Source organism: Orbicella franksi, chromosome 5, assembly GCF_964199315.1.
Source record: "Orbicella franksi chromosome 5, jaOrbFran1.1, whole genome shotgun sequence".
In the NCBI taxonomy this organism is placed as follows: Eukaryota; Metazoa; Cnidaria; class Anthozoa; order Scleractinia; family Merulinidae; genus Orbicella; species Orbicella franksi.
Window position 1 is genome coordinate 4,535,080 of NC_138149.1, and position 12,321 is coordinate 4,547,400.

The 12,321-nt window shown below is 39.7% G+C and overlaps 1 protein-coding gene across 3 annotated transcripts in view; it reads left to right on the top strand.

The window, feature by feature from the left end:
* Positions 1-3,987: 3,987 nt before the first annotated feature.
* The window catches only part of LOC145486719 (uncharacterized), a 12,791-nt gene continuing 4,457 nt past the window's right edge, over positions 3,988-12,321 (top strand). Inside the window, exons 1-3 of one of the 3 annotated variants that reach the window (XM_081465433.1) lie at positions 3,988-4,320; positions 10,947-11,201; positions 11,809-11,921. In XM_081465433.1, the coding sequence (XP_081321559.1) occupies positions 10,950-11,201; positions 11,809-11,921 (365 nt within the window). In that variant the 5' untranslated portion in view covers positions 3,988-4,320; positions 10,947-10,949. Of the gene's footprint in view, positions 4,321-7,697; positions 8,405-8,439; positions 9,619-10,946; positions 11,202-11,808; positions 11,922-12,321 lie in introns of those variants that run through there. The other 2 variants (XM_081465432.1, XM_081465431.1) reach the window with 2 other exon arrangements.

A 12,321-nucleotide genomic window follows, 5' to 3' on the forward strand; every position in this document is an offset into this window, starting at 1 on the left:
CAACGACCTCACAACGAGCAACACCTTCTCTTCCATGTGGGAATTCGCAGACGACACCACGGTCTCGGAAATTGTCCCCAAGTTTGGTGCTTCAATGCTCCAAGATACAGTACATGATGTCCTTCGATGGTCTAACGACAATAGATTCAAACTGAACTCACTTAAGTGCAAGGAACTCAGAATAGACTTTCGAAGGGAAAGTAACTTGGACACTGTTTCTCTTGAGGGTAATGGTAATGCTTTTGAAATTGTGAAATCAGCTAAGATATTAGGCGTCACTGTAAGGAATGACCTTAAATGGAACGATCATGTCGATAATATTACTACGAAAGCGTCTCGACGAATTTACTTGCATAAACAACTCAAGCGCGCTGGCATAGACCGTAAGTCTCTAATTCAATTTTACTGTGTATGCATACGTTCCGTTTTAGAATATGCATGCCAGCCTTTCCACTCTAGCTTGCCAGCTTATTTGTCCGACCAAATACAGAGGGCTCAGAAAAGAGTCTTAAGGATCCTATTCCCAGAGGTTTTGTATTGCAAGGCCCTGGAAGATGCGGGCTTAAAAACACTCTTTCATCGACGTGAGGAATTATGTAGCATTCTGTTTAAACAAACTGTAGAGAGTAATGACCAGCACAAACTAGCTGGCCTGCTGCCCGCGCGCAATGATAGTGAGAGATATAATTTTAGGACTAGGCATATGTTTTCAATCCCGAATGTAAAAACAATGAGGTTTAGAAATACTTTCATAATGCACTATGCAAATAAACAACAATTGTAAATAGAATTTTATACCAGTTTGATGTATTTTATTAGTTATATAACTTTTTTATGCATAGTTAGGAATTTTTATAGTTTAAATTTTTTAAACATGTAGTGTATAACACAAGTAATTCAGCTCATACCTGCAAGTTGTGAGTTTAATAAACGATTTATCTAAATCTATCATCCTAACTGATTGGTGTAAACTACTCGCGTTGTTTTCTCGACTGAGCCTGCGCGCAGACGTCTATTATTTCCGTTCACGAGGAAAGTGACGTCTGCGGAGCGCCGTCAGTTACCGCGCTCCAGTATCCTGCTGTTTCTCCAGACTTCGGGACCACACTCTGATTGGTTACTTGACAATAAACGTTGTTAGCTATCGACTCTGACTGCCTTTGAACCCAAGATGCTCGACATAATTTATGCGGTGTTATTGGTACACATTAAGTGCGTTTTGACATTTACCTAACATGTCTAATTATGTGCCGTGTTTTACACCCGTTGAAAACAGAAAGACAACATACTATTCCAGGTCAATGCAAAAAAATCACCGATTTGCAAAAATAAACTTCAGCAAAAATTTAGTGTCACACGTTAGCTGTGAGCGACGTCGTCGTTTTTCGTCGTCGCCGTGGTCCTCCTCGTCGTCGTGGAGCGTTTGCGTCCACGATCCATGCGGCTAGCCACGTTGACCATGAAAAAGAGTTGCATGGGTTTCTATTTTTATGCATGCATGTGTTCCTAAAGTTATGGCGTCCGCTTGGCGGCCCGCCAGAGCTCTGCTATTAGTATTGTAAGCAGTGCCCACCTGTGAGTGACAATTAAAAAATAACTAAAAACTAACTTTCTAAATGATTTCTTTTTGTTCAGTTCTACCCTTATCTCTGCGTCACCCAAGGGAACAAGGGTCGTTTTGCTGGAGCACACGAAGAGTTTCTAATCTAATTCTAATCATCCAATGAAGCATCCTAATCATCCAATCAATTTGGCATCATTGGCACGCTAGGTAGAGCTACTAACCATGACCGGGCGAATTTAAAAACGCAACAGTCACCGGTCATTTTGAATGTGTGTTTGAAAAAAACACTCGGGCCGTAAAAATCACATGATTATCGTGAGGTCATCTTTTCCAAAAAGCTCCGGTTTTATTTGATTTATGTCCGCACAAAAACGAACACCCGTAGGGAACGAAAAGCGTAGTAGGGACGGTAAACATTCGATGCGTTTTCAGAGTAAATTTTCTCCGATGTAGCGTGGAAGAGGTCGGAGGCCCCGTTTACACGGACGCGGTTTTATTTGTGACCACATATTTTTCGATGCGGTTACGCCTTCCGCTTACACGGCGACGATGGATTGATGAATCGCATCTTTTCGAAAACGCTGTCGAAGATGGAGCGTTTTCAAAACGATGCGGTATCATTTGCCGTGTGAACGGAGGTAACCGCGTCTTTTTGAAAAACAAAAAATGGGAGAATCTTGCCGGGAAGAATTTCGCTTCAAAATGGTGATCGTACGAAGAACTGAGCGATCGCTTTACTGTGAACTTTATTTTCTGGGCTAACTTCGTTACTATGGCGTCTCTTCAAGGTATAATCGTCCCCGGCGGGCAATCTCATATAAAAAGGACGGGGGTGCTCGCTGTACCTTTTAGGAATTAAAAAAGCGGTTTTGGAACCTCTTGGGGTGTTTAGCCTCAAAAAGTCCCCAGCGGGAGTCTATGCGGTACCTTTTAGGGTTTTGAGCCGGAATAAAATATGACAGGAGATAATGTGTTGCTTTAGAATTGGTACCTCTAAGGGATGAAAAAAATTGAAGCCGTATCCACAAAACAGGACCTTGGTACCTCTTAGAGGTTCTTTTCAAAATTTCCGCCGGGCAGCCCCGTCCGCTTTATACGGGACTGCCCCCCGGGTAATCGTAGCCACATCTCTGGTAACGACGCCAACCCAGAAAATGGATAAATGGTTTTCGTGTAAACGATTTAAAACCGTGTACTTTTTGATACGGTTTCGAAAGGATGTAACCGTGTCGATTTGAAACCGCGTCGGTGTAGACGCAGCCTTATTCATTTTCGACTGAAAACTCCAGAGAAGCAATTTCAAGTACCTGGCTTTGAGTGGCATACAACACGGTAAATATCCCACGAGCGACTTGATTTACAGTATGAATGCAATACCTCTGATAGTTCAGAGTGAATTTAGACCTATTTTAACTTTTCTCGTCAAGTTTTTATGCATCTTTTTTCCATTTCGTTTTTTTGTTGTTTTTTTTTTCTTGAATTGAAGTTATTCTCGACTACCTTAACTGTCTTTTTGTGGTGTGTTATTTTATGAAATTGCATTTTTTTTTTTTTTTTTTGTGGGGTGGGGGGGGTGGGGTCTCTCCTGAAAGGGACAACTACGGGCGTTGCGGAGGTTTTGATTTGCGTGATCTTATTCGCGACGACTGGTGAGGGAAGCGTGACTGTCTCGCGGGCTCACGCGTGTCTCTCACGCAACCACCAGTTGGACGTGTCCACCAGCAATTTAATAGGAAAAATTTAATCACGATAAAAAAAAATCAAATATGAAAGGACATGCATGGTTAATACCGGAAAAATCTTTTTAACACGCGCAATAAAATGACAAGATCAACATTACAAAGATACGGAGAAAAGGCGATTTGAAATATTGCTTTTAATTCGTTATAATCTCACTTTAATTTTGAAGCGACGCTTTTTAACACAGCAAAACAAGCCAACCTGAAATTCTGATATGTTAAAATTACCACAAATTTTTATCCTTCGTAGCACACTTGTCTCCTATAGATACTGCTGTTATTGCTAACTTTCAATCGACTTTCTACTTGATATCTATTACATGTCGACCACAAATGAATAATTGAGAAGTTTGCCGGATAATTCACACTTTCGAAGGGCGATTTGAGTCTTTGGCGGCAAAGAAAACTCTGTCAAGGGCGCGGCTCAAGAAAGTGCTGTTTGGGAAAATCTGACAATAAAAGCCCGCTATATGAATCTTTTGTATGTTGTTTCATTTCTATGCGTTTATTAAACTTTCAAGAGTGACTTTACCAGCTGATTTCTTGCTCGACTTCAGAATGTAAACAACATTTTCACGCTTGGGCTCCTTCCGATACGGCACGAGGTCAAACAAATACGAACAATGCCCAAGTGCGAGACAAAGGAATATATTAATGTGAGCAAAAATAATCCCAGGTGAACATTTGACCGTTAACGACTCGGTACCGAATCAAATGAAGCGAAACTGCTTTAAATTTTGTTCTCTCGCTCTCGGAAAACGGGCTGTAATTCAGTTTTTTTTAAAAGACAAATCGTTGTCGTTCTATCTCCAGTTATGAAGTGAAATATTTACTGAAGCAGTAAGGTAATTTCCTCGTTGTATTCGGCTTTCCGGCGAGTGGGTGCCTCGGTCAACAGCCGACTGAACGTGAATAGTACAGCTGACTTTGAAGCACTACGGCTAGACGGAAACTTTGCGGATAAGTCAAGCAAAACTTGAAGAAGAGATGGCTAGAGAAAAAAATTAAAACATTAAGGTAAGAGAACTTTTATGTCTCTTTCATGCTGAAAATATATTTCGTACAAAGCGGTGTTATTGTGTGCGCAGCGAAAGTTCAAAGACAATTGGGCATTTGATTCAATTCAAAGTTTATTATTCGAACCAATACAAACAGAATTTACGTTCTGTTTTCTCTGTAATTTTCGAGGGTAAACTGGCTTTCACCTTAGCAAAAATGTTCCATTCGTAATTCTTTGCTGCCAACATTTCGCGAATATTTCACCGTCAAAGTATATTGTACTGTTCACAAGTTTTTAAAACGATTCTCCGTTCATTCATTGAATTGTATGAATCGTAAGACTGACCGGCGCTATAATAGATTACTCGTTTGACTTTCGAAGCTGAATTTCATCTATTTAAGAAAAATTTTCCGTGCTAAGAAATTTCTACGGATAGCTATATTGAAAGAATTTAATTGACGATCGATTTGAGCCTTAAAAATGATGACGCAATTTTAACGTAGGAAAACTTTTTGTGTTTCAAGGTGCTATTTCTACGGTGTTTAAAGGCGTTTGGCCTTGCGGAACATTCAATTCCAGTGTAATGAGTTAAGTATTTCTTTACCCATTTTCTCTCATTACAATTCTCGTATTGGCCTTCTGTCAGTTTTGTTCCACTCAATTTAGTAACAACGATTTACATTTCATTGGTCATGCTTCACAGAAAAGACAATAACCCGTTTTCATAATCCACCCCCCAGGGGGGAAGCGTCGAGAATGGTTTTAAATTTATAACCCAATAACTATTAACGAAAAAATTCTTCTACCTATATCAATCAAAAGAGAGTAAAATAGTTTTACTTTTCTCCGCTAATGCAGATAACTTAGATTGTAAAAAGGACTCAGTTGGAAAGCTATTTTGTTTGTCATACGTCAGTATCACTCGAAAACACCGTCAGTTCACTTTCACTTCCAATACTTTTTTTCCTCTTTTGGCTGTTTGCGTCGAGACGGGAAGAAAAAAGAAGAACTGCAATATGAACAATAAAACTATTTATCACATCGTACTCATATTTCTTGAACCCGAAGAGCCGTAATATCATGATTTTAGACATCTGCGGCAGCTTCGGAAACCACTGTCGTCGAGTATGAGTTATTGGTGTATGAAAACAAGCTACCGGGGGAGGTGTAATTCAACATTTGCTTAACTCGCGAGAGAACGCCTACGATATAAAAGCGATCAATTTTCATTCAAGCCAATATGTGTATTCAGTGCAATATAATTAACCAATTTGGGGATTTTCGTGACCGTTTTTAGCAAGCTGTAATATCCGAAATGCCATTTACCGTCATTTTGACTACGCAGTTGTGAAGTGCTTTTTAAAAATGTCTTTAAATTTTCCCTCGTTAAGAAGATGATGCAACTGACGTCCTGTATGATTTTTTATACATATATTTTTGCCTCCTACGTTTCAACTCTTAAATTCAAGTGGCCTTTGAAATACAATTTTTATTAATCTCCGGTTTCGGAAAAACAGAACAGAAACGCGTTGAAAACCATTTGATCTTGTCATTTTTTTACAAACTAAGTTAACAAAAATGCGATGGGGGTGAACGCAAGTCCATATGGCTGAAAAAGAAACCTTTATCTATCACCACTGGCCTACGCATGTTCAACATCTGTTCAGATCATCAACTTATAGAACTCGCCTATATCAACTGAGCATTCCACTAAAGGGACATGGAAAGCCTTGGTGGTTTTTGATTTTCGGTGTTCATGAAAAAAAGTCCGGGGGGACTCCCATGTCAAAAGGACGGGGGTGCTCGTGGGAGATTTTGAAAAGAAACCCTAAGAGGTACCAAGATCCTATTTTGGGGGCATGGGTTGGATTTTTTTTTTAACCTGGCTGAGAGGTACCAATTCAAATAAAGCAACACATTTACTGACACTCATCATTTTTAATAGCGATAAAGACGATTGCTTCAAACACCTTCTACTTGTAAAGTTGATCAATACCACAAAGGTTCCCGCTGTGGACCTTTTGAAGCTGAATTCCCTTAGAGGCACCAAAACTGCTTTTTTGACTCTCTAAAGGTACAACGAGCACCCTCGTCCTTTTCATATAGGAGTCAACCCGGGGGAAAAAAATCGAGAACTTTGAGCAGCCTGTCGGTATCATCGAGAGACGTCATGTTAACGCGGGGGTTGACATTAAGGCCGTATTTTGACTGGGCATGATTATAGTTTTAACGCAAATATCTCGTTCACGTTTCAAGCAGTCAAAAATCTCTCTGTTCGTCCCACATATCTACGTTTTGGGCTGTTTTGTAATTTCTTTGGTGAATTTTTGGGTATATTCGGGTATAAATAGTTTTTCTCAAAGGATTAGTTAAATTTATGGAAATAGGAAATTTTGAAGATTTGATGTTGTTTTAAAATTAGAATTTGAAGTTAAAAATTGGTAGGCGTACACCAAACAGTTGTCCACCAACCTGGGTTGTCCTTTCGGGGGCGTTCAACTGTCTGGTGGTGTTCCAAACCTTTTTTCCCTTTTTAATCCTTCGTTAAACTTCCTGAAATTTGACTTAAATTCATGATAACCCCCCTCCTTAATTTGCACCAGAAATCCACCGACGTCCGAAAGCGTCCGACTCCGTGCTCTGATTATTACTACATAAGCTAACTACATCAAAATAACTTTCATTTCTGATGCTCGTTGTTCATGAGTTTTTTCAACATCCCGCTAAGCTAAGCCGGTAAATCACAGAATTACAAAGGTACATTAAGTTGGAATTCACTTTGGCTGCGGCCATCTGATCGATAAAGATTAGAGGTAATCGGCTTACTGGCGCTGTTGTTGTTTTCGCTGTGTGTGAAGGTGTTGGGGGGGGGGGATTTAATCCTCGTACCCATACCTTTTTCTCACTTCAGTGGACGAGTAATAAGAAGATGCGCAGCAATTACGGACTGAATCTGAAAAATAGATTCTTTTAAATCGAAATTTATTGGGAGATGGTAACCTTCCTGTTTTGAAATAATCCAGAACAGCACGTAGGGTCTAAGCCTGGATGTAAGCACTGTAAAAATGGTAAGCTTTCATGGGAATAACGATCAAAATGTTTGCAATAAACCAGCAAATTCCCCCCAAAAAGAGAAAAATTAATCAAGCCAGCAAGACACTCCTAAATTACAAAAATTCACGGTCCTCTCTTTTCTCATATTTTTCTTTGATCACTGTTTCTCGTGCGTTCTCTCCGTTGCAACTTAAGACAATAGAACTACAACCAGCACCTTCCCCAAAGGATAGTGAATGAAAACGTGAATAAATAAATAAAAATAAGAAATGAATTAATTAATCATGAAATGAAATAAATAAATGAAAAAATGAATCAGCAAATAACACATTAACATCCTTAAAATAAGTTGAGTTAATTATTAAAGGAGCTCGAGTTATATTGGTCACGTCAAAAATTACCTTGAAATTGAACTCGGAAACCTGAAAATAGTCTTTTCCTTAGATAGAAAAACACCAAAGAAATAGTAATCAACCATAAAGGAACAAAGATGATTAAGGATAGAGAAGACTAACTCGAATTACAAACGAGGAACTTGAAAAATGTAGGCTAAACTTTTCAAGATCAGACCAGGAGCCCTTTGAAAGGGCCTTTGCAGTCCTGATAGAAGTTGGTAACCTGTGTGGAATCCCCGCTAGTGCTAGTGGCATGGGCGTTATAAAATACTTACTTATCTTTCATTCATCATTGACGCCTCCGGAAAACTATTACAAGATGAAATCAATATGGGCTGGGTGCGACGGTATGTATGAAATGGCAGTTGATCTGTCGAGGGCAGAATGCCTTTGATTCGTATGAGTCGCTATGAGTGCAGTTTTTCACGATCTATAAGATGAAATAATAGCTATGGAAAGACAGCGTCTGTGGGAGAAGCTTTCTGGTTTACGCTAATCCTTACAGGTTTCATCCCAGATGAAATTTTAAGTCGATTTTTGCTTCATCGACATTTTGACATTAGTGACCACAGAGACGAAAATCCGCGAACGCAGACAGCACAATGGCTTCGTTTTCTCTACATGCACGTTTCTGTTCGCTTCTTCGTAACCGGTAAGTTAACGGTCAATCATCTGTTGTTCTTTGTTATTTTACTTTGGTTTATGTTTTCGGCGTTGTTTATCTCCACTGGCCTGTAAAATTGGAACAAATACACAGCTCTTCACAATGAAAAGCTTTAAAGGTCAAAATAACACGCTTTAAATGTTGTGATGCGATGAGGCTGTTTCAAACGCGACAACCAACAGCTCCCAAGTTTATGTGTTGATTTTGAATGTCGTATGTAGACAGAAAGTAGTTTAGCTCTCCTGAGGAAATCAGTTCGCAAGACTACATAAATCTTTTTTAAAAGAATTATGTACACATCTCTAAAAATAATGAACCGGTGGCAGTCAGACTTTCCGTTGAATCACGCATATGTCTGAACAAAACTGAAAACAACCTTACCAGGGATATACATCTCAAATTTAATTTTTATAAAGTGAAAAATTCGATCACTACTCTTTTACTCACCTTTACGTTCATTCCATTAGCTCAAGCGGCTCTTTAAATTTCATCCATTAGTGTCCTATCTTAATTTGGTTTTTATCAACGTAACATCGACTGACATAACATAAAACGCAGTTTACTTTTATTCTAAAGTTTTCGGCGTTTTGGGATTTGCGTTGCTGTTTTATTTTTTGCAAGTAAGCGAATTCATTTCTTTAGTTCGTGAAGCAATTCTTCTCGTTAAGATCTTTCTGCTTTCTCATGCGATGAAGATTCCATTTCTGGGTGTAGATATCTCAGTTTACGTTAGCCGAGTTATTTGGAGTGTTTGTCAGCTCGCCATGTCTATTCAGACGCCTGCACGCATGAGAGATAGCGTCAATTGATTATTTTTTAGTAGAATATTTATTTTAAGACACGCAAAGGCGGACCTTTCAGTAATTTAATGGCTTCACGCGTCTTTCACAAAAAGTTAGGAAATCAATTTTTTACACGTATCTTAGCCCTGGTTATCAGTATTTCAGTCGATGGACGCGCGGCATTTAGTAAGGTGATATCTCCAAGACATGAGGGTAATTTCGGTTGATGTCTCCATAACAACCATTAAGTAGCGTCTTTCACTGAGTAGCGTGGCTGGCGGTTTCTAAAAGCTCATGTAACGCGTCGGGTTGAACATAAAAATAGACAGAAGAGATGTCTGCTCATTAACTCAGATTTGCTGCTTTAAATATGGTTTTTCAAGGTGGAGAATCTTCTCGCCTAATTGACTAAGCATGGAGGTAAATAACTTCTCATTTTTCGTCTTTATATATTTATATATTTTTGTAAAAACAGAATGAGATAACAGTGTGATTAACAGAACTTTAGTCTGGGTGAACCACGCGCCGCTTGATGCCTGTTTACGTTGATCCCACGGTCGAGCGACCTAAGTGAATACAAAAATATATATATTCTTCGGTTTTCATGAGGACGGTGTTTATCTGCATGAAAGATCAACAATTAGGGTTAAATTTTCCAACTTGGTAGCTAAATGACATACATTTGATGAGGCCGGAAAACAGGGAAGTATTATTTAAAAGGTTAAATATTTATCCATTAGATGCGTAGAATATTTCATGCCTTCAAGCGTGGGTACATGTGACGTCTAAAGCAGTTTCGCAATGAAAAATCAGCAAGGAAGACCGAAATTGCGACAAACACAGAAAATCTATTAAGAGTTTTGGGTTATGTGCGATTATTTGAAATGATTCTGTACCCCAGACAATAAATAATTGCATATGATGAGCTCCCTAACTTCCTTTCCTAATCGGTGCGCTAAATCAATTTAAGATTAAAAATTATAATTTTTAATGCTACACTGAATATAAAGCAGTCGCTAAGTAGTGCTATTGTGATCAAATTTTTACGTCTTTCTGAAAAAGTTGCTTTGATTCGCGCTACCAGTAAAAATGAAATTTTCGATCCGCAAAATTTCAATTTTCACTGAGGCACTGAAACGCGAAAACACGACACGCGTCACGCGAGTGATCGAGATACGTTGTCAATCCAAACCATCGCTGATTCGTACCCGTGGAACACTACTGATCAACACTAGGAACAAACTCGCCGAAAAACAAGATATTTATGCGGATGCATTCATTTGATGCAAGCACGCACTGTTGATGTGCGCGTTTGATGCTAGGCCTTTCTACAAATACCCAGACATTTTTTGGAAAACTTAAAAGGTTCCAAGATAATGAGAGAATATTAAGATATATAGAAAGGAAACATTTTGGCTGAGACCTGTGTTTTTTTGGTTTTTTGGTTTTTTTTCGCTTTTTTTATTCCGTCTCTACTCCTTCAGTTCTCTCCTGCAAAAATTTGTGAATATTTTGAAACTTTTGGAAGCGACTCAAAATCGGTTTATTTTTTAAACAAAGATATTATGAGAGTTTTTCGAGATATTTAGAAAAAATGTGATACTTAGGAAAAAATGGAGAATTTCCAGAGAGATAGTTTGGCGATTTTACGTTGTATTTTTGGAAAGACCTATGGATTCGCGCGTGTGTTGAGCCGGGTACGAACATTGCCGTGATTCATTTCTATTTTTCTCCTCTGACTGTTCCAGATCATGGACAAGCTAGAGATCATTATCACGGTACTTCTACTCTGCCTGGTAGCACTAGGCGTGTACGTGGCCACTTCATGGACACTTGCCTGGAAGAAGAAGAAGGAGAATGAAGGAGGCCGTGTGGAGGTCCCGTACAAATATCTGGAGGAGGAAGCAGAGAACGCTCGGAAGAAAGTCGCCACGGCCTATGCACAAGAGACTATGCCAAAAATTACCATCACTCCTGTACAACCACGGCCGGACTTCCCTAGGGTACGAGATATGAGTCACTGTTAACGCGCAATAATAGGGTATGAGTTGGAGTGGTGCAAGCGCGCATTGAAGCCACGCGCGTATCCTCGCTCGCGCGCACTGCTCCCACTCGCTCCCTATTATTACTCGAACGCTTGGTGCGCAGTCCACTTGCTGACCGACGGACCACTTACTGGCCCTCTGTCTGTCTGTCTGTCTGATCAACATACAGACAACAGACTGACGGATGGCTATCCTGAGAGTCTTTCTGACTCGCTCACCGACCCAGCTGCTTATCAACTAACCAGCTAAATGATCCTCTTTCTCTGACTGACTACGAACTGACTAACTGAATTACTGACTGACAGACCGATTGACTGTCCGACCGACCGACTCACCAGCCCTCACCCACCTACCCATTGCACTGACCATCTATCGGACTGACCACCAGACAGACAGACAAACGATGGATCGGCCCACCAGACTTCACTGACACCCATCAATTAACCCATTGACCGAGCTTCTAACGGACTGATCGCCAGGTAGAGACACGGACAAACCTTTCCTTGTCGGAAACTGTATTCCTTTTAGGCGCTACGGTTTATAAGATCTTTACTTTTTCTTGTAGAGTTTAATGTCTTCAGACGAATTGTTTTCCGATGAGGAGGAAGAAGAGTCACACAGCGATGATCATCTAGACTTGGGAAGACTTTATTTCGCTCTTAGATACGATCAACACCGGTAAGACAAATGTCCCAACTCTCCTTACTGATTCCCTTACATGTCTTCAAATAGTTTAGTTTTTAGTTTTATTATCGCACACTGTTTACAGAAAAACAACTTAACGTAAAATGTCAGTGCTGAGAATTTGGCGGGAGATCTAAACAATACCTTCACGTTTATGATGATTCTCTTTATTCTCCTTACCTATCTACTTGGTTATATATAATGGTTGCAAGGAGAAATTCATTGTTGATCATGAGGTCGCGGGATCAAGTCCCGCTCTGATCACTAAGCTGAAGTTGTTTCTTGGTGGACCCTAGTTCAACTCCTCGGTCATGTTTGTAAATAGCCAACTGTTCTGCCCTCTGCTGGTTGGGATTTTTAAGCCTGTTACTGTTGATTTGAAATATTTGTTTCG